Source organism: Mastomys coucha, unplaced genomic scaffold (assembly GCF_008632895.1).
Source record: "Mastomys coucha isolate ucsf_1 unplaced genomic scaffold, UCSF_Mcou_1 pScaffold21, whole genome shotgun sequence".
NCBI classification, from domain to species: domain Eukaryota; kingdom Metazoa; phylum Chordata; class Mammalia; order Rodentia; family Muridae; genus Mastomys; species Mastomys coucha.
In genome coordinates, this window is record NW_022196904.1 from 135,669,283 (window position 1) to 135,690,807 (window position 21,525).

Genomic DNA, 21,525 nt, shown 5'->3' on the forward strand with positions numbered 1-21,525 from the left:
TGGGACTGTGCTAAGTTAAGGCTGGCCTTTCAGGGCCCCAAGGCCTGGTCCCTTCCATTGTAGTTTGCCGTCTTAAGATACCACAAGTGCTTGACCATTCCTGGTCTTAGAAGCATCTCTACTAACGACCACACTAATGCTGGAGGTCCAGCTCAAATGCCATTTCATCCAAGACCCCACAGTATCTGCCCAGAACAATCTCCGCCTCTGTGCATGCACTCCTGCACTGAGTGGGAAGGGCAGCGGTGTTTACATGTCGTCACTGGCAAAGTCCTGAAGCAAGAACCCAGGAAAACGAAGACAGGCTTGATGCTGAGGTACTCAAGCCCGGAGACCCCAGTAGAGATTACCCAGTGAGGCCACAGAGAGGCCAATGCCAGACATAGTCAAAGGCCCAAGAGATGCAGTGTGGAAGAGAAAACAGATGTGTGCTGAGAGGGAATGGGGATTAACATAGTTCTTGACATGCTGTGGCAACTTCCTAAGACCAATATGTCCCCAGCCATTCCAAACAAGACAGCTGAGGTGGACTACGGCCACTCCTGCTTATGCAGGAGGTGCGTAGAATAACCTACTCCTCCAGGGAGGGAAGGATGTGTTACTAAGATCCTCCCCTTCCAGGGCCCAGACCAAAGTAACTGAAAAGTGGTCACCAGGCACAAAGAGTCTGAGACAGCAAGGAGTCAGGCACCATTTTTTATAAAAACGCATAGTCTCATTTTCCACTCTTTAAAATCACATTCAAAAATCGGCAAAGAAACGCCCCAGGAGTGTGTAGACAAGAGGGGAGGGTGTGCCCACCCAGCCCCAGGGGGAGAGGGCGCGACACCACACACAGCTGCGCGACTGGCACAAGGGGGCATGCGGTGGGCGAGGTGGCACCTTTGGGCGGTAGCCACTGACATGACATGGGCTAGGGGGCTGGACAGTGTGGGTGGGGGCACACTGACCAGCCAGGACAGGGAGGGCTGGCCCCAGCTGGGTTCCTATGCTGTGCCACCCACCTGCCCAGGCTGTCCCACTGTGGTCCTGGGCAGGTGAGCCTCACCCAGCCCAGGGTTAGGGATCTAGGTTCAGGCTAGGCCAGTGTGGCCCAATCCACAATTGCCTTTTCTATGCTCCTGAGTCCAGGCACGCAACAGGAAGAAGAGGGGACTTGCAGGGAGGCCAGCAGCAGCCACTGCCAATGGCAGCCTCCTGATGAGGCAGTGGAAACACACAGGCTTTTCCTGAACAAGGACCCAGGAGCCCATCACTGTGGGAGACCTCCAAGTCTGAGGAGACGAGGGCCTTCTCTCACCAGTGGCAAGAGGGCAGGACAGCAGGGGTCTGTCCCTCTGTGGCATGGGAGCTGTGATAAAAGTTCAAGTAGTACTCCTGTGTTGCACCTTCCTAGGGTAGAGTGCTGGGCCACAGGCGAGCACAGCCCCCAGAGCCTGAAGTGACACACCCACTGAGTGTGGCTTCACCCCACGGAGGGGCAAGAGGGCCGCTGAGGGTTGCTCCTCTTCCTTGTAGGAAGATACTGGGAGCAAAGACCCTAGGGGGTGGGGGTGGGGACAGGGCAGGAATGCTAGACAGTGGCTGGGTTGGTGGCAGCAGGAGCTGAGGCAAGCAGGCCCCTCCCTGGGGGCTGGGCCAGGCTGGGGCCACAGGAAATCACAATAGTTACAAAATAAAACCTTTTCCGCTTTGCAGGAAAACAAATAATAAAAATTCAACAAAATAAATTAGAGGTTTATAAAAGGCGGGTGGGCAGGCGGGCAGCAGATGGGTGGATCAGAGGCCATTGGCACTGCCACGCTGGATCAGCGGCACCTTGCTCAGCTCCACCACAGGTGAGCGTGGCTTGTTCTTCATCTTGGGCACTCGCTGCACCAGCTGCTGGGCCTCACGGTAGGCATCTCGCAGCTCTTTTTTCCATTGCACCAGCTCAGGATCACTCTGTACACATCCAAGCTCTGTCAGCCTCTGCAGGCCAGGTACCCTAACCTCACCCCCGTCACCCCCACTTACATCACACTGCAGGACAAACTGCTTGCCACCTCGGATCTTAAGCAGGAGACACTTGCGTTCCTTGATCTGTGTCTCTTCCACCGACTGGATCTCTTCCATGGTCAGGAGGCTCTGCTGCAGGGTGGGAAGACAGAGCAGCTGTAAAGGAAGGCCCTGGGACCCACCCTGTGCCCACACCACGTCCTACCAGAACCTTTCCTTACCGGAGCCTCGCCTTCACCCCTCCATTCAAGCCGGTTGGGGAACAGGTAGAAGTATCGCCGCTGCCACTGGGTCAGGAAGGGGTTGCCCATTTTGGACATGTAGCCATGCATGATGCAGTCCTTGCCCAGCGCGTAGTCTGCACAAGAGACAGGATGCAGGCTCATCACCTCACCTTCACCCGCCACTTTCTGGCTGTGGTCAGTCTCTTAGCAGAACCTGCTTCTCATTTCTGCAGTGTGAAACAGGTCTAGTTTCCCCCATGGTCATAGTCCTCACCCTCCTCGTGGCCCAGCTGTTTGTTTTTGGCCTTCTTTCGTGCCTCCAGCCGGTCTGTCTCAGCATTGATGGTATCAAAGACAGTCTCTGCCACCTCCTGCTGCCACCGCTCGGAGATGGTGAGAGGGAAGTTGCGGTACAGTTCCTGGTCACTGTCCAGTAACTTCACAAGGTGGACATGGCAGGGATACATGGATAGACAAAGGGTGCCAGGACATTATCAGCCACAGGCCTGTGTAGGGCCCTAAGCTAGGAATGGTTTCATGTGACCACCATCCCCAGGGAGGTTGGGAGATGAGGAAGTATGGCCCACAGTTCACAGGGTAGCCAGTGTCTCACAGGGGCAGAGGAGGGGCTAGGGCCATCCAGACCAGGCGAGGCTCAGGGGTTAGAGCCAAGCAAGGTGCAGTACCTTGATTCCTTTTGTGTCCTCCTCATCAAAGGAGCCAATGTCAAAAGCGTCAGCTGCATTCACCTCCCCACGTGGGGGGATCAATGGAGGAGGGTACTGCACAGAGCAGGGGTTGGGCATCAGCATGGGTGAGGGGCCATGGGTCCCATCCTACCCCTGGATAGACTTTTACCTTCTGTAAGAAGACCATCTGCCAGTCCAGGGAACGGAAGAAGGGACTTTCTTTTACCTCCTGAGCCCTGTGGAGAGACATACCTGTCACCTAGGCTCTGCACCACCCAAGTTGAGCTACATCCAAACTGTGGGGTCATTAGCTTAGGTTTGACTTCTGACTCAGCCACCTTTTGGCTCTGTGACCTTAAGCAAGTTCCATTACTCTCAGCCAGTTTGCTCATCTCTAAATGTGAGAAGCAGCTCTCACATCTTGGAGGTGATGTGAGTTTTAATACTACTTTGTCTGGTAATTAACAGATATCCCAGTAGACCTACAAAGTTGCTATTAAGCTGGGTGTGGTGGTACACGCCTTTAATCAGAAGCAGAAATGTTCAAGGCCAGCCTCAGCTACAGAGTAAGGCTAACCTGGCTTATATGAGACCTTGTCTCAAAAAATAGCCCCCTCTTCCACTTCATGAAAAAAGGTCTTTGCTACAAAGATTTTTTTCTGGACCCTTTGAAAGTTGATCCTCAGTTGGTTCCAACTGTGACACACCCAGCCAACCCTGCCACCTTGAGGACAGAGGGCCATGACCTCCCTTGTGAGCTTCATGGAGGGGTTCAAATGATGGGACACAAGCTGCCCACAGCAGAATGAATATGGCCACATGGTGGAGAGGCCAGGATACTCACCCATGGCCCAGACAGCCTAGTCTCCGATTGACATCCCTCTGCAGCAAACCTTCCAGCAGGGATCGGAGTTCAGGGGAGAAGGAGTCAGGCAGCTCAACAGCCTTTCAGGACAAAGAGAAGGAGGATGTCAACAGAAGCCAGGAAGAGAGAGCCCTTGGCTCCAGGGGAGGGTTAGAAGCCAGCAGAAGGAGATGAGGCCCAGCTCCCTACTGTCCTCAGCAAGTGTGAACTCTGACAGCACAAGCACAGCAAGAGGCTACAGGGCAGGCAGCCCGTCCCTTGGGGACAGACAAGGGACTGCTGGCTAGAGAGGACCAGGAGCTTATGCTTCTAGCCCCACGTGGGCCTTTACTGCCACCCTTACACTTACCATTGTCAATGTCATGCGGTCAATCTCATGCTTGTCTTTGGTCTTGTGCTGCCGGAAGGGGCTGTGTCTGGACAAGAGTCAAAGACCAATGTCAAAGAGCAAGAATGGGAAAAGTGAGGTAGACTGATGGATGAGGCTAGTGAGAGCTGAGGGAGGCTCCACCTTTAACACCCAGGCCATACAGTGCTCTTCTCCCTGCTTCCTATCTGGATTGGCCATCTGGGCTAGCCTACTCACCCCCGCAACAACTTGAAGAGCATGCAGCCCAGGGAGAACCAGTCCGCACTGCTGTCATAGGCCACACCCTTCTGTAGGACTTCAGGGGCCATGTACCCGTGTGTGCCCCTATGGGAGCACAAGTATAAGTGAAGTGGAGGAGGGTTGGAAATGGAGGAAATGGCTAGGCACTTACACACTGGCATGAGGCTTTTTCTTGGAGAAGTCACAGGCTAGGCCCAGGTCCGAGATTCTCACATGGCCATGCTCATCCAGGAGAATGTTGGCTGGCTATGAAGGAAGCCCAGAGAGCTGCTGAGCCAGGAAGAGGCCAACTTGGGCCCTAACTGGAGGGAACTATAGGTTTTTGGGACAAGGCCCCAAGTGGGACACCCTCCCACCCCCTCTACCCAATCACAACTAAACTCAGAAAGAGACTCAGGCAGGAAGGGGAGGAGGGTCAGGCAGGGAGATAAGCTGGCCTTGTTGCAGGCCTAGAGGGAGAGACGGGTGGCAGCAGCCCCTCACCTTCAGGTCCCTGTAGACTACAAAGCGATTGTGCATGTGTTCAAGGCCCAGGATGATCTCAGCTGCGTAGAAGCGCATGTCGGCTTCAGAGAAGACTCCGTGCTGAGACAGGTGGTAGTGCAGGTCCCCACCTGAGGGGTAGCCCCCCAGGTGAGACTCAGCTTCCTGCCCAGGTCCAGTCCTAGGTCCACCCCCTAGGGCTGGTCCTGAGCTCACCGTTCATGAGATCCAGGATGAAACTGAGCTTGTCTGGTGTGTGGAATGCATATGACATGCACACGATGAAGGGGCAGTCCTAGGAGGGAGGGGAAGGTGAGCAAAGGCTGGCTGAGGCTTGGGTCAGAGGTCACTATGGAGGCCCGCTTGGCCACCCAACTCACCCCAGTGCTGACGAGGGAAAGCATGATCCGCTCGTTCAGAGCCAGGGTCTCTCCCTGCTTCATCTTGATGCGTTTCTTGTCCAGACACTTCATGGCGTACCTATGATGGAGGAGCAGGTCAGCTGTGTCAGTACGCCCTGCAGGGCAGAGCCCCAGGCTGCAGTCCAGATACAAGACAAACCATGGGACATAACCAGTGCTTCAGAGAGGGCAGAAGGTACTGGCAAGTTAGTCTCTGGGGAGCCTGAGGAAGACAGGATAGCCAAAGCAAAACAGGAAGGAGGGGACAGTGGCAGGAGTCACTCGTAGGCACAGACTCAGGGATGGCAAGCTTGGGACACTGATCCCCATAACAGCTCTTCTTTAGAAGGTCCCAGTCCCTCATGATACCTCTAGAAGCCTGACTCCTCCCTCGGGCACCCCACCCAGTGCCAGCTGATCAGGGTGCTCACATCTTGCCTGTGTCTGCTTTCCGGCACCCATAGACCTCACCGAAGCCCCCACGCCCGATGATTCGATGCACACTGAAGTCATTCATGGTCAGCTGCAGAGTGGCAACAGCCAGGGTCACTGCAAGCCTCCTCAGCCCCGCAGCAGAGGCATCTGGGCAGCAGGGACAGGCCCTGGTACCAGGGCCTCCTACTCCTGTGATCTGGACACACACTTACCTTTCTCCAGCCTTTCCTACTGGGATCCCAGCACTGGCTGTCCTCCCCCAAGAGCCACCACTGTGGGGCTGATGGCAAGACCCTGGCCATTGCATTTCCCCAAGGTCCCCTGGCCCGCCAGCTCCCTGAACCACTCACATGGATGTTGAGCTCTACATTCTTCCACTGGCAGAACCGTGTGAACTTATCACTGGGAAAGAAGGAGAATACACACTCGAGCAAACATCAAGGCATTGAGAGGTCATTAGAGTCTATTCCACCCACTGCCCTTCCAGAGTCCTGACACATGGACATAGAGACACCCTGAGCCTATGGTTAGCCCAGGCCAACAAACCTCAACAGCCTGAACCATGTTGTCCTGCTGGGACCAGAGAGATGGTCTCCAGTCAGACCTCTACAGGGTACAACAACTGCTGCTCACATTCCCAGTGATGACACCTTCTCAGCCCCTACTGCCCATGGCTGGGTGGCTGTGACTGAAAAAGCCGCCCCTAGCATTCTGCCTAGATGCTGGAGGTTCACACCACAGAGGGAAGTGTGTACTTCAGGTCCAGCCCTGCCTGGACCCTGACACTCCATAGCACAGGGAGACACAGGGTGAGAGAAGAGGACATTGGATCTATGTGACCTCTCAAGAGTCCCTGTGATGGGACAGAGACAAACCCCACACCTGGTCACTCAGAGTCAGAGCAGGCTGCCTGTCTGAAGACCACTTATCTTGCTTTTCCTCCTTACCTCTCAATGAACTTCTGGAACACATCCCCTCGGAGGTTCTGACAAATCTCTTCAATGTATGGCTGTGGGGAGAGAGCTGGGAATTGGTGACCAAGTCCATGAGCCCCCGTGACCCAGGTTCTGTATCCAGCCCCAGGCTCCAGGGCCCCAGCTGTCTTAAGGCAGGAGGGCCTGATCTGGGCTGGATGGGAGCAAGAGGAGAAGTGCCCAGCACTAACCTGGAAGAGATCTGGAGGCACCTGCTTCTTCACCAGGTGGCCCTGGACATGCTCCGTAGCATTCTTTGAAAAGGGCTGGAGAGGACAGAGGTGGCTATGAATCCTATACAAGGCCCTTTCTTCCCTTCTAACTCCACGTTGCTGGGGGTCAACACATGAGTTCACACCCCCAAGACAGCTGACTGGGACACTCACATGTGAGCAGGCCAGCAGTTCTTTCATGATGTAGGAGTCAAAGATCTCTCGGCTGCGGACCACACGTTCCTCCTCTGTCTCCAGCTTCTCATATTTCTTGATCTGGTAGAAGGAACACCTATAGATGATGGTCTGTGGCCAAGGCACGAAGCTAGATGCTAGGGGCCTCAGACATAGCAAGGTGCGTAAGCACCTTTACCTCAGTAGATCTTGCCCACCTTACCTCTTCATAGAACTCCACCAAGGGCTTGGCCTCTTCCAGATGGTTCAGGCAGAAGTCCCGGAAAAGCAGGTACCCTGAAAGCAACCAAGTCTGGTTTACATTGAGCCATGCACACCCTCCTCTTAGGGGCCTTCTCATCACTATGTGTGGAGTGAGCTTGGGGATTTGTGAACAAAACTAGCCAAGGCAGTAGCAGAGATGGCCTGTACTGCAGGAAGGATGTAGGCAACGTGGCCACTTAGGCTGCCACCAGCCTACAGGTCCCACATTCCAGGTTAGAGTACCTGTACTGCTGCCCCATCCCCAGAGTCTGCCTCTGCAGATGATGGCCAGAAAATGTTGGCACTGAGGCATAGTATGGAGGAGAGTGCGGTTGGCTCTGGCATGGAGCTCAGGGCAGTGCCATGTTCTGACCCCATCTGTGCTCGGGACACTATCTGCTATGGGCAGTGGGAAGGTCCTGGGTGGGCACAGCAGGATGGACAGGTCAGGCTGTAACAGGAGGGAGACTGCAACCAAGACAGAGTGCCTCTCCCTACCCTCTCCTTCACATCTAGATGATTTTCACAGTATCTCTGATCAAAAAGGCAAGTCCAGTTGGGAAAACTGAGGCTCAGGGACACCTGTCATAAGAACTCAGGGATCTTCAATCCACTGGAACATCCCTTGAAAAGCCAGGCCAAGGTTGGAGGTCTCAGAGCAGCTTCCAGATGGCAAAGCTGAGAGTGGCTCTCCCCTCAGACCTCTAGTCCAGCAGAAATGCCTGAGGGTTTTGTTCTTGTTTTGTTTTGGAGACAGGGTTTCTCTGTGCAGGCAGCCCTGGCTGTCCTGGAACTTAGACCAGGCTGGCCTTGAACTCAGAGCTCTGCCTGGCCTGCCTTTATCTCCCAAGTGCTAGACTAAAGGCCTGTGATACCACTGCCCAGCTGGGGTGCTTTCTATGCTCTTAGGAGCACTGATGGCCAAGTGTTATTAATGGCCTCTAGACAGGTTTCTCTTCTAATGCTTAAAGCCATCAATTCTTCTAAGGGCAGTCTGGTGGAACCTTCCAGTGACTTGTGAACAAAATCTGTGGACAGAGGTTTGGGATTACAAAGCCCTCTTACTGACATCACTGACTTGGGTCCATCCTGTCTGCTGTGGGCCATTGGGCTCAAGGTCCCATTTCTTAGATTTGAAGAATATGAGGCTCAGAGAGGAGAGGCAACTTGCCCAGAGGCAGATAGTACAGACCTGTACCCCCAGGCTGTGTTCTTTCTGGCCTACTGCTGAACTAATAAGACTGACTTCCAATGCTGATCCTTCCAGAACACCTTCAGTTCCATACTGAGATCCCATCCTGAGGAAAGCCCAAACCTGAGGCCCTGTGTGACTACAGTAGCTTCTTGGGATATCACCCCCAGCTTTCCCTTCAGGCTGAGCATTAGGGTGCATAGCATAATATTTCTAAGACAACCCAAATTTACCCTCCAACACACACACCAGAGGAAGAAGGATGGAGGGGCCAGCTCCAAGGCAGGTTGCTCACTTAGGGCCTGGGGGGTGTGAGGGGTGGAGGCGGGGTCAACCACAGCTCCACAGGCACCACAGGAAGGGCCCCGCCTCTTCCTGTCAGTTCTACCAACGGCCCAAAGCAGCTGTGGCTGGGCCAAGGGGAAGCTGCAACTCTCAAAAACAAAAACCCCAAAGGAGGAACTTCCCTGGCGCCTGGGGAAGACTGATGGGTCCCCACCCCCACCACAGGGCTCCCTGGGCAGAAGCCAGGGGCTGGGAGGCACAAAGGGTCACCATTCTTTACTGGAGGGGGAGCCTAAGTAGTGGGAAACTTCTGGGGCAGGGGCACATGGCACAAGCAGAATGACAGGAAGCTGACCCTGGAGTCCTGTTGGAGAGACCTCAGGCTGGGAGAGGTGCCTGCACTTACCTAACTTCTGTGAGAAGATCTTTTCAAAGGTCACTTCTCCTCGATCCTCTAGATACTTCTGCATGACACTGCGGATGCTGCAAGCCAAGGAGTGCAGTGAGCAGGGGTTCACAGAGACCTTGGGCCAGAAGCCTGGATCAAGGCACTCATATTCTAAAACAAACTTATTATTTTGTGTATATGTGAGTGTGTGCACAAGCCAGTGTGTAGAGGTCAGAGCACAACTCATGGGAGTTGGTTCTCTCCTTCAAATTGAGTCCCAGAGATCAAACTTTTTTACCCCTTTACCCACTGAGCCATCTCTCCTAGCTCTTTAAAATATATATATATATATAGGACCACATACATCTGGTGGCGCACACCTTTAATCCCAGCAGAGGCAGGCAGATTTCTGAGTTCAAGGCCAGCCTGGTCTATAGAGTGAGTTCCAGGGCAGCCAGGGCTATACAGAGAAACCCTGTCTGGAAACAAGCAAGCAAGCAAGCAAACAAACAAACAAAGCTAGAATTATGCGCTATAGCCCAGGCTAGACCCATAGCAGCCCTCCTGCTTCAGTCTCTCCAGTATTGGGATTACAGATGAGTGCCACCATGCCTGTTTTGAATGGAACCACTCTTTAACTCAGTGTAACCATGTCCTCCAGGGGACTCCCAGCCCCTCAGCTAGCCTGGTCACTCATTCTGTCCACAGGTTACTTCAGAGGAATCCAAGGTTATGATGGCCAGCAGATCCTCATCTGAGCCTACTGTTTGCAGAGGTGTGTGTCACACACTGCCAGTTGTTGACTCTGGAAAAGCCAGGACTTGTCCATTGGTTGGATAATGGACAGAACAGAATGTGGCCGTGTTGTGGTCTGGCAATAGAAGGAATGAAACACTGATAGTTGACAAGTTAAGGACCAGGACCAGGTAATGAATGGCGGCCTCAAAGCACTCAGACCTATATGAACCCATCCACATGACTCCATGACAGGTTCACTGACAGGAAGTCAGCTTTGTGGGTACTAGAGACTTGGGGGAAACTGCCAAAGGGTCATGGATTTTTTTTTGTTGTTTGGTTGGTTAGTTTGTGTGTATAGGTGAGAGGACATTTGGGAGTCAGCTCTCTCTTCCAGTATGTGGGTCCCAGGAGTTAAACTTGGTGTCTGTTTGTTTGTTTGTTTGTTTCCATGTTTTAGCACAGGGGTAGGGTTTCCTTGGGAAGGACAGGATGCTCCAGTGCGAAGGCTGAATAATAAAGTGAACACATACAGAAAACACAGAATTCTGTCTTTACTTTTTGGTTTTGTCTTGGAGAGACAGGGTTTTGTGTTGTAGTTGAGGATGGCCTCAAACACATAGCAATCTTTCAGAGTGCTGGGGTTACAAACCTAGGTTACCATAGGCTTGAATTGTATTCCTTAACAAATTTATATTGTATTTCATCTTTATCTCAGCACTGTAACCCAGGTATACCAGGGGCTCAAGGCCAGCCTGGGTTATGTGAGACCCTGTATCAAAAAAAGAAAAGTTCAAGCCTCAGTTTGTGTGTCCCTAGCATTTGGATAAAAACATGTCCCCTGCCCAGACCACCTGGTAAGACTGTAGCAGAAAACCTGGTCACCAAAGTTCTTGAGACAGTCTCCACAACTACCACCTTGTTTATTCACTGCAACACTGTGCACAGCCTGGGGAAATCTCACTGAGCTACATTCCAGACTTTAGAAGCCTCCTTGTCTCCACCCTCCTCTTCTGGGCCACTTGCATCCTAGACCTGCCAACCTGTGCCAACAGCCAGTTCTGGTCACATTTGGCCCCACTAGCCTGGTATCTTCAGAGAACACACAGCTGCCCAATTGAGGGCATCAGAAGTCAGGAGGTGTGCTAGGCCAAGTCCTGAGAACATGTGGAACCCCAGCAGGTCTCTGCCCAGGAAACTGAGGCTCCACACCACAGTCCAGCTTTCTGTGCTTGCCTCTGCTTCCCTTAGAATCCCTAGCAGGTTAAGCATAGGCTAGCCTGGTCACTCAGGCTAGAGTCAGGCAATGTTCATGGCATGAGACCCATGCCTAGTTCTAGGCAGGTCTTTCTCTGGCACAGGCCCCTGGAATGTGTTATCAGTGGGTGCTGAAGCCTTGGGGGGCAGTGGCCCGATCAGCCCTGGGTGGTGGGTTGCTGCTGTGTGGAGATGTGGACCTTTGCTAGCTTTCTGAAGTGCAAACAGGATGTCACCAGGTGGTGAACCCCAGGGCAAAGGGCTGGGGGTATTAAGGAAATACTGGCCCAGCAACAAGAGGCCCACAAAGCAGAGCAAAACTGAATGGAGAGAGGACAGGAAAAGGGAGCTGGGGGATTTTAAAGCCAGAGTGTAACCTGAAGGTATGTATGGCCCTTAGGAGGCTGGATGTAAGACCGAGCAGAGACCTCATGGGGTCACTATGTGAAAAAGTCCAGGTAGACACTGCTAAGGTGAGAAGGAAGTGGGGCTGGGGAGGGGACACAGGCTGCTGGGCTGTGTGTACAGGAAGGGTGTCTGCCAGCCCTACCTTATACTCTGAGCTTCCAAGTTTTTGGAAAGATGACAGCTCTGGTCAAAAGTAAAACTGGGGAAAGTGGTGCCAGGGTACCCACCTCCAGGCCCAGTCCTTCCTCAAGAAAGGCTTCTCAAGAGAGTGAAGCATGCTGAGCTGCCAAGGACCCAATCCTCAAACTGTGACCCTCTCGCCTAGCGGCTGGGAGACACCACAGGTCCCCCAAAAGCTATCTCTGACAGGAAGTGGGGCTATGATGACCAGGCCAGGCCTTGGTGACATTGGGCTTCCAGTCTGCAACTCCTACCAAACTCAGGCTCTCCCGTACTGTTGCCTCAGAGCTGCTCCCTCTGGGACAGCAAGACCAGCCTCTGGTAACTAGCAGAGGCATCAAGGTTATATGTGCCCTTGATCTACAATAGGCCAACTTCTCCTAGAGACCACCTACCATCAACATACTTCCCTGTTTTCAGAAGATTCAGAGGGACTTGGAAAAGGACAGACTAAACGTAGACAGACACGTATGAACAACAGGAACTTGGAGAAAAGCTGTTAGTCTGAGAGAGTCCAGCTGGGTGGTCTGGATCTAAAATCCAAGCACTCAGGAGGCTGAGGCAGGAGGTTTTCTCAAAGTTCCTATCTCAGACAAAACTGAAATAACAAAATAAATCAGACACCGCCCATGCTCTGCCTGTAGAGGGCAGCCTGGCCAGGCAGCCCTCCACATAGGAGGCTGATCTCTCAGATCTTACAGGAGAGTGGCACTCCTGAAAAACCGGCAGGAGGGCATGGGGACATGAAGCTCAGGAACCTGCATAACCAGGTGCCTGGATCTCATCTGGCAGATCGCCCAGGAGGGTGAGACTGTCACCATCCCCCAAGTCTTGGTCCTGGGTGCTCTGCTTGTCACCTCATCTTTTTTTTTTTTTTTTTCGAGACAGGGTTTCTCTGTGTAGCCCTGGCTGTCCTGGAACCCACTCTGTAGACCAGGCTGGCCTCGAACTCAGAAATCCACCTGCCTCTGCCTCCCAAGTGCTGGGATTAAAGGCGTGCACCACCACCGCCTGGCCTCGTCAACTAATCTTTACATTCTGGAACATTTTGGTCCACAGACAGGATATGAAGCAGTAAAGTGATGGTAGAGGTGTATGTGTGTGTGTGTTGCGGGGAGGTCAGCTTGTCAGTTCCCCATGCAGTGGGGAGTCAGACAGACAGGCTCAGGTAGAGTCAGGTAGAATGTATGGACAGAAAGATACAGACAACAGGCAAAGACCCCAGCTGGTTAGAGAGATCTCACCAGAAGCAGGCCAAGGCACTGGGAATGGGGCCCTGGGTACCACGGGGATACCCTCCTAACCCTACACTGGCTTCCTGAGAACTGACAAAACAGGTTATCTTGGCTGAAAGCATGCCCACACAGGGTCGGGAGACATGGCCTAGAGCAGCTGAGATATGGGTGTACGAGGGTGCCTAACAGAGATAGTGCTTGGTAAAAGACCCTGCCATAAACAGAAGGGACCCAACAAGGCAGGGCTTTCTGCTTTTTCACCTGAGCCTGGGACCCAACAGGAAGTAGGACCTCAGGCTAGAGACTGTCCCTCCCATGAAGGGCTACACGTATGCATGGGCTATATCGTTCTACCCAGCCCACAGCACCTCATTTTTTTTTTCCTTAAATGAAAAAAAAAAAAAATCAGCCTGGCAGTGGTGGCGCACGCCTTTAATCCTAGCACTTGGGAGGCAGAGGCAAGTGAATTTCGGAGTTTGAGGCCAGCCTGGTCTACAGAGTGAGTTCCAGGACAGCCAGGGCTATACAGAGAAACCCTGTCTCAAGAAAAAAAAAAAAGTCTTTTTAAAATAAAATAAATACTACCCCAAACCAAACATAAGGTCAGCCTTGAGCAGAGCCCTTGAACAGAAGGCCCTCCAGCACGGCCATTTTAGAGTTTCCAGTCTATCCTCATGGAGTCAGAGGCTGTGGAAGCTGGCAGATTAGAAAAGGTGTCAATGGACAAAACTCCTGGCCAGGAAGCAAGTGCAGGCTTGCATGGGAGGCAGCAGCAGTCTCCTGGATGAGTCCCAGATGCTGGCGGTGCCTGGACATGTGACATGCTCTGAGTGGCACCTCTATCCCCACCTAAGCCGATGACCCAATCCATCCAGGGGTACATGCTTCTCAAAGTCCCCACTTAGGAAGCTGAGGCCAGCACATCATAAATTTCAGTTGGTCTGAGCTACAGAACAAAGGGCAGTTAAGACTACCATCACTGTCTGTGGGATAGCCCTTGTACCTTAGCAGCTGGAAGGGTGCCCTGACCAGGTTTCAAACAGGTCTTCACAGACCCCTAGGATGTCACCACAAACCATTTCTTTACTCTTTTGGCATATGTACATATATGTGCTCACATGAATTTTGGCACGTGTGCATGAAGATGCACATACATGTACTCATGCTTATAGAAGACAGAGGTTGCTGTCAGATGTTTCCCTTAGTAAGTATCCACATCATTTACCATGGCAGAGACTTTTATAGAACCCAGAGCTGGTGGCTGAGCTATCCAGCTTGCCCAAGGGACCCCACATCTCTGCTGTTCAAGTCCTGGAATTACAGGGAAGCCATAAGCTGGCCTGGCCCTTATGTAGATGCCAGGGTCCAAACTCAAGACCTCATGTGTATACAACAAACTGTTCTATCCACTGAGCCATCTCTCCAGCCCTATTTTAGTTTTCTGATATAAGGTCTTGCTATGTAGCCCAGGCAGCCCTTGAACTAGCCATCTTCCTGCCTCAGCCTCCAGAGTGCTAGAGTATGTGCCATCATGCTCACTCAGCTAAGTTAGACTTCAGTGCTGGTTTCCTCCTTTGCAAAACAAGAGTGTCAAGGAAATGCAACTGCTACTTCTGTACTGCATATTAGAAAGCTTGAAAGGTTTAAAGGGGAGGGGTGCTCCTGGGGTGCCAGGTTTTCTGTGCCACTGTTAGCCTGTGTTTTTCCTCTTAGACATTGAGACATGGTTGCCCTAAGCTTTATTATCTGGCACTCTACAACTCCTAATTGCCTACATTAGAACACAATTCTATGGTATGCTAAACAGCCCACACTTGTTCTGGACTCAAAGGAAGGGGCTGTGGCAAGGCAGTCGCATAGAGGCAGAGCAGTGGCTAGAGCCAGGCCCATTGGCAGGAAGTGAACCAAACAGAGTGGCTGCCATTCCTCTGGCCCAGACAGCAGCTTTAAGCACTCCCATGACTCCACCCTAGAGTACAGCAGAAAGATACCTGTTCTGCCAAAGAATTGAGGGCATGTAGGCACTAACATGCTCCATGCCAGGGTGACCTACCCCACCCCCATTCCTAGCTTCCTAGCACCTCTAACAGCTAGGGTGCTTACAGAGTTTGGGGAGCAGGCCTGGCCTGACTTCAGGAGTAGGAAGAGAGAACTTCCTCTCTCTTCACAGTGACTGAGGTGAGAGGACAGCAGGCGGGGAGGGAATGGCGTCTAAAGAGAACTTCTCTGAAGAAAGGTACCACCTGCTTCAGTATGAGAGCAAGACCCACACTCTGACATAGTGGCCTAGTATGTCAGGCATGCCCTCACAGATGGCTCCCACGCAGGGTCAAGGGAGCTCAGCTGTATGGACTGGGAGGGCCTGCAGGAAGGAGTCTGAGGCAAACACGCCCATTTTGATAGTAAGGAGACCAGGAGTGGAAGAATCCACAAGGCTACTACTGGTCTGGAGGCCCACAGTAAGCCTGTGATAGAGTAAACATCCAAACTGGCTTTGAGTAATGTCTCAGCAGGGGATTGGAGGGGAGGGCCTCAGAGGACCAGAACAGTATCCAGTTTTCCCAGCTCACCAGGGGCATTAGAACATGGCCACATACCTCCCAGGAGCCCGCTAAGCTGGAAGGAATAGTCCTGGCGGGTACAGAGTTGTGGTGTTTGTGTGATAGTGACATTGATGCTATGATACCCCGAGAAGCTGGTGCAGGGGCTACAGGTCTCCAGGCTGGTGTGTCTCAGATGGCCACATTGGGAACTGCCAATGTTCTATCCTCTGGGAGGGAACAGCTAACAAGCTGTGGCTGTAGCTGAGGCATTCCCTGGTGGCATTTCCAGGAACCTGGCACAAAGGTGGCAACAGCAGAAAGAAGTCCCCTGGGGCCTCTTATTAATATTTCTCAATGAAGCCAGGCAGTGGTGGCGCATGCCTTTAATCCCAGCATTTGGGAGGCAGAGGCAGGTGGATTTCTGAGTTCGAGGCCAGCCTTGTCTACAGAGTGAGTTCCAGGACAGCCAGGGCTACACAGAGAAAACCCCGTCTTGAAAAACCAAAAATAAAAAATAAAAATATAAAAATTTCTCAATGACTCTTCCTGGGGCTCAACAATTTTCTCAGAGCTCAAGGATGGGGGCACTACCAAAGGGGAAAGACCAACTGTAACCACCATGCCCACGAAACCCAGTGAAGGACAACACTGGTTGACATAGAGCCCACGGTCAATGTCCAACCAGCCCCAGACCTCCAGGTTCTCTTGCAGGATGTTCAGGAAGAGACACTTCAGGCATCACAAACAAGATGTAAACAGGCACCCTGTACCTTACTGCCTACAAGGACATCAGGAGTTGACATCCTGTCAGTGTGCATTGAGAACACCATTCTAGGGGTCCTTGCCCAGCAGTCACTGGTAGGGGTTGTCCCCTATTCCAATTCTGGGGCAGCCTCCACCCTCAGAGAAGTGACCCCCACTTTGTCACCAGACACCCACGTCTGCATCACCAAGGCCGCCCTTTTCAGTAAGCAGTGATGCGAGATAAGATGTCGCTATAGAAAAATGCTGTTGCCAAATGCCTTACTTTTAGGATCTCATCTGAAGTGGGCCTGAAATAACCTAGGTGTAACTATCCAGAAGAAATGGTCTTAGGAGCCAGTGGGGAGCAGGGAAGGGGCCCAGGGAGAAACAGCAGGTATGATGGAGGCTGTGCACTCCTCAAAAAACCATCGCATGCTCCTGGCTCCTGTTGTTTATTCCATAAAATCCCGAGAACAGCAGCCATGTGCAGACAGCTGGAACTCCCTGGGGCCCCTAGGGCTCTCAGCTTCCTACACAGCAACCTGGGCACAAGGAGAAGCTGCTGCAGAGTGTGTGCCTTCACTTGACGTCACCCAGGATTTACTACTAGCATGGATTGTGCATTAATAGGACACATCATTCCCAGGCTGACAGAGCCCAGATTCCTGTGCACGGATCCTGACCTATGCTATGCTCCCTTCAAATCCATTTACTGAGTGCACAGTGGAGAAACAAGCAGAGCTGAGCAACTTAATAGCAAATCCATGAGAGCCTCACTCAGGAGTGGAGGACAGATGGGAAAAGGCATCTCAGAGAGCCATTCCCAGGGAGCAGCAGCAGCCTCAAAGGCCCGCAGGGATAGACTGCAGAAAAGATAATCTGGTTTTTAGGGGCAGGAGGGGGTGGGTCGCTGCTACTGGAGTGGAATGTTCTGGTAAGGGGTAAAGGCTGGCAGCCGCAGGCTTTCTGCCAGTGATGGAGAAGTGGAGGGAGGAAGAAGAGCAAAAGCCTTCTCAGCTCTCCTTCCCCCACCAATCTAGGCAGGAAGTCCTGGCTGTAATGAGTTAACAGGAACGAAGAAGCAGAGAAGGAAGAGTAGCAGAGTCTGGGGAGAACAAGCGCGGGGCGGGCAGCATCGGAGGAAGCCCATGGTGGGGGAGGGACCAGGAAATAGCCCAGAGAACCAGAAGGCTGCAAGAGGCACCCAGCTCCCACATGCTGCTGCTGGGGCTGCCACTGTCACTGGGGAGAGCAGGGACATCTCCTGGGACCGCCCAGCAGGGCTCCTCACCCAGGAGCCCTGAGATTAATTACACAGGGCCTCAGTGGTCATATTAAGCAAATGATGATAATTATAAGACTGCAGCAGCTGCTGGAAAAGAGGCAACAGCTTCTGTAGGCGACCAGACCTCAGTCCCACGGCCCTGGGAGGTCACTGGCAAGGGACCAGCCCCCTTGTTTTACCGAAGCAGATAAACTGAGGCAGGTCCAGTGAGAAGAAATGTGCCTGGATCCAGTGTGAGCCAGCATTGCAGGAGTAGGAAGCTAGGACCCCCGTGTTCTGTCGATACAGCACACCCTCCTGAGAGAAGGCTGGGATGAGTCTGCTTCCCCAGATCCTCTAGGTGGCAGAAGGAAGGGGAGATCCTTCTGCCAAGTTACAGTGGCACTATGCCCAACAGTTCCCAGTCCCCAGCCCTGGGAAATAAGAGCTGTGATGCCAGCCAAGCTCAGCCAAGCCACAAGCCTGGGCACCAGCCACAGAGAGGCTGCCAAGATGGCCTACCCCAAAGTGGGAACAACTCCCATTGGCATACTGGCACAGGAACGAACCCCATTGCTTCTTTACCTGAGTCTGACTCCAGGGTGGGAAAGCAGGACCCTGTACCTGACTGAGATCCTGGCATGGAGATGTCCTCCTATCTATGCATTCGATTTGCCAAGGGCGGCCTGTTTGTTTCAGCAAATGGCAAAAGGGTTGGGTCTTGTATACCATGACAGCTGATGATACCAGAAACTGCCCTGCTACTTTCAGGCCACCACCCCAGACCCACAGCTCCCACGACAAGTGGTTTCAGCTATCCCATCCCACAAACCGATTCTATGGGAGTGGGAGGAAGAGACAAAGCACAGACAGGAAGAGTACTGTAGTCAAGACTCCAAAGATCTGTGATCCAATCCCAGATCTTCTGTGTGACAAGCCTCAAAGCCTCGGTCAGTAAATGAAGAAAATACCACCTGCTGGGTCAGCCAGCCAGTGCCCCAGAGTTGTGAAGACAAGACACTACACCAATTGGGACATACTGGGCACACATGAAACACAATCATAACCACTTCAAGTGCTGCCTCAATAGTGTGCAAAGTGCATCATGAAGAGTGCCTGCCTTCCATCACAGGAGGCCTGCACGCCTAGGGTCATGCAGAGGCAGAGGTTCCTAACCATTCAGATTGAGCAGTTGGCCCTACAACATACTACTGATGGTGACCCTGCACCTGTGGTGTCCTTCCCTAAAACTCACAGCCTGCTTCAGTTTTGCTCACAGCTACTACCCCATCCTGGTACTGCTGGCCTTGCCAACTTCACATGTTGGTTTTGGATCAACTGAGATGACAGATGTCAAAATAAATAATGAATTATTAAACTTTCCATTCTTATTCAATCATATCACATCATAACTGCCACCATATGGAAAGGTAAAAAGAAAGAGGTATACACAGTTCATTTATCAGGGTTCTTGAATACCAGTGAGGAGACGACCCGAAGTGGGATCTAATAGGAGCAATGCATTCTGGGGAAAGATTGTCCAGACACAGAGTTCTAGAAAAGGCACCACCTCAAACTTTGCCGACCTCCCACCTGCAGAAGAATCCCATGGCTGTGGCCGCCCAGGAGAAAGCTCGACAAGTGGCCAGATGCTTGCTAACTGCACCTCCCCCACTCTTCCCTTTAAGTTCTGTCATTTCTGAACCCATTTTCATCCTAACTGCGGCTGCCCCTAGACAGCCCTAGCTGACACTCAGTCTAGTTCCTGTTTTGAGAAATCTGATTGCAAATGTCTTAGAAAAAAGAGGGGCCCAACGGCCTCTTCAAAACATAGACTAATTTTTCCTCTACTGGGCTTGGTTCTCAGTCAAACTGAAACCGAGTGTGCAGCCACTGGAGGAGGGGCACCGTGAGAGTACAGCAGCCCACAAGCTGCCGCCAGGCTCTAAGGACTGAGGCCACCAGAGGCCTATTTCACACCGCCTACTAGAAAAAAACTTACCCCGTTTGACTTGATAGAGAATGGCAATTAAAAATCGGGGCCAATTCTTGGCTGTTAAAGGGGCTGGCATGAGAGGCTACAGGGACTGGCCCCACCACCCATCATAAGGCATCCTGGTGGGTGGACACATCTGCTCTTCCAGATGCAGGACATCCAGGCCACCCTTCAGGTTGGGACAAAACATAAAACTAGAAGCTGAGAGCCCGGATGTGGAGGCCGGGTGCCACTATGGATCATCATCCGGGGGACACCACAAAGGCCACCCAAGTCTGAGTTGTTTCCCCTCTCTACACCTGTCTCACTCACTCTCTGGTCTCCTGTGAGGATCAAATGGGAAGGTAAGTTGATTTGCCATAATATACTGGACAAGACCCAGCTATACCTCTCACATCCTGCCCTGTTCTGCACCCACATCCTGGACAGTTTAAACTTTGATACCAGGTGCGATGACATCAGTTGCCTTGCAGAGAGGTGGCAGCACGGTCCAGCTGCAGTAGGATGGGAGGTCCCCTGGTCAAAAGTACCCACAAGGAACCACATGTGGGGAAAATGGTAAAGAAGGGACTTCCCTCACCGGAGAGCAGCCCTCAGGGATGGTACACTGCACTGTCCCCAGAAAGCATTCTCAAACCCAGTCCCATAGTGACCCCACCATAGGGGAAGGCAATAAAAAAAAAAAAAAGTCTCGAGATCGGTCCTCTTCACTCCACACACCTCACAAGAGTGTTACCCACTCCACGGGGAGTGGATAGGGTAGTGGAATACCAACGGGGGTGGAGGGAGTGCTGGGAACAGGAGCAACAGACTGTGTGATACAATCGGGTAAACTGAGGCAGACTTGAGGAAGGGAACCACAAGGGGACACAGGGTAGAGGGCAGAGCATCAGGGTGGAAAGGAGGCTGCAGCAGAGTCAGGGGCTGACAGCTACCAGGCCGGGCAGTGAGATACAGGAAGCGGCAGGGCGGCCCGGGGAACGCAGCTAGGAGCTTGGACTTGGGGCGTCCTGAGCTTGGGGACACCAAGCCTGCGGCGGCAGGGACAGAGGAAGTCTCCGGGTCCAGGGGCGGCCAGGATAATGGGGTCTCCGGGGCAGAAGGTCCCCGGAGTAGAAGGGGTTCCCGGGTCCTGGGGCAGCTGGGATAGTGGGGTCCTGGGGCAAAGGGTCCCTGGAACCTGGGGCAGAGGGGTCCCTGGGGCGCGGTATCCCGGGGCGGCGCGTGGGGCCCGGCACAGGAGGGCTCACCTGGGCTCTGGCAGCAGGATCTTCTTGCTGGCGCGCGCGGCCGGCGTGGCCTTGCTCTTCTCCATGGCCATCAGGTAGCTCACATCGGCCAGCACCGCCTCCAGGTCGGCCATCTTGGCGGCGGCGGCGCTGTTCCTCCCGCCGCCCGAGGCTCCGCTCCGCTCCCGCTCGCTCGGCCCGGCCCGGCCCGCGCGGCTTGTCGGCCTCGGCGCCGCCGCCGCCCCGCCCGGTCCTCGCTCGTCGCCTGCTCACAGGCGGCGCCGCCCCATGGCGCCGGCTCGGGCCCGGCCCGGCTCGCGCTCCGCTCCCGCCGGGACTGCAGTCGGGGCGCCGCCGCCGCCGCCGCCGCCACCACCACCACCACCACCCGCTCGCCCGCGCCCCGGAGCTGCCGCCGCCGCCTCCGGCCCCGCCTGCCGCGCACAGCGCCAGCGAGCCGCCGAGGGGCCGAGCCGGGTGGGCGGCGGGCGGGCGGGCGACAGCGCCCCCTAGAGGCCGCACCGCTCGGGTCCGAGACACGGGTCTCAGTCCCGGTCTGTTACCTGAGTCTTGCTCCAAGGACTCCAGGACGACCCCAGACCCCAAGCCATGACCACAAACTCGGATCCCATCTCAGGATGCTAGACTCCACGCTCCTACTAGGGCGTTGACCCAAGACGGTGGATCATAACAAGAATCCTGACATCGACCAAGACCCGCATACTCAAATTTCTGAACAT

General features: G+C 53.4%; 1 protein-coding gene across 1 annotated transcript; it reads right to left on the reverse strand.

Annotated features, from left to right (window-relative positions):
* Positions 1-683: 683 nt before the first annotated feature.
* Grk2 (G protein-coupled receptor kinase 2) lies at positions 684-21,163 on the reverse strand. The gene is made up of 21 exons (XM_031389175.1): positions 20,807-21,163; positions 9,213-9,289; positions 7,289-7,362; positions 7,066-7,167; positions 6,871-6,945; positions 6,653-6,714; positions 6,056-6,107; positions 5,702-5,793; positions 5,250-5,349; positions 5,086-5,164; positions 4,870-5,000; positions 4,538-4,632; positions 4,363-4,470; positions 4,126-4,192; positions 3,756-3,856; positions 3,081-3,147; positions 2,909-3,004; positions 2,497-2,659; positions 2,220-2,356; positions 2,017-2,130; positions 684-1,944 (listed from the first exon to the last, which is right to left on the reverse strand). Exons 1-21 carry the CDS (start codon positions 20,917-20,919, stop codon positions 1,780-1,782), a joined length of 2,070 nt encoding a protein of 689 aa, XP_031245035.1. The 5' UTR covers positions 20,920-21,163; the 3' UTR covers positions 684-1,779.
* Between the last annotated feature and the right edge of the window lie 362 nt (positions 21,164-21,525).

Bases quoted from the DNA above. Each gene is read 5' to 3' on its own strand.
- Grk2 (XM_031389175.1), bottom strand. From the start codon at position 20,919: ATGGCCGACCTGGAGGCGGTGCTGGCCGATGTGAGCTACCTGATGGCC. The intron at 3,148-3,755 runs GTGAGTATCCTG...GTCTCTCCACAG, and splicing joins CTAGGCTGTCTGGGCCATGG to GGCTCAGGAGGTAAAAGAAA. The intron at 2,131-2,219 runs GTAAGGAAAGGT...CCCACCCTGCAG, and splicing joins GGGGTGAAGGCGAGGCTCCG to CAGAGCCTCCTGACCATGGA.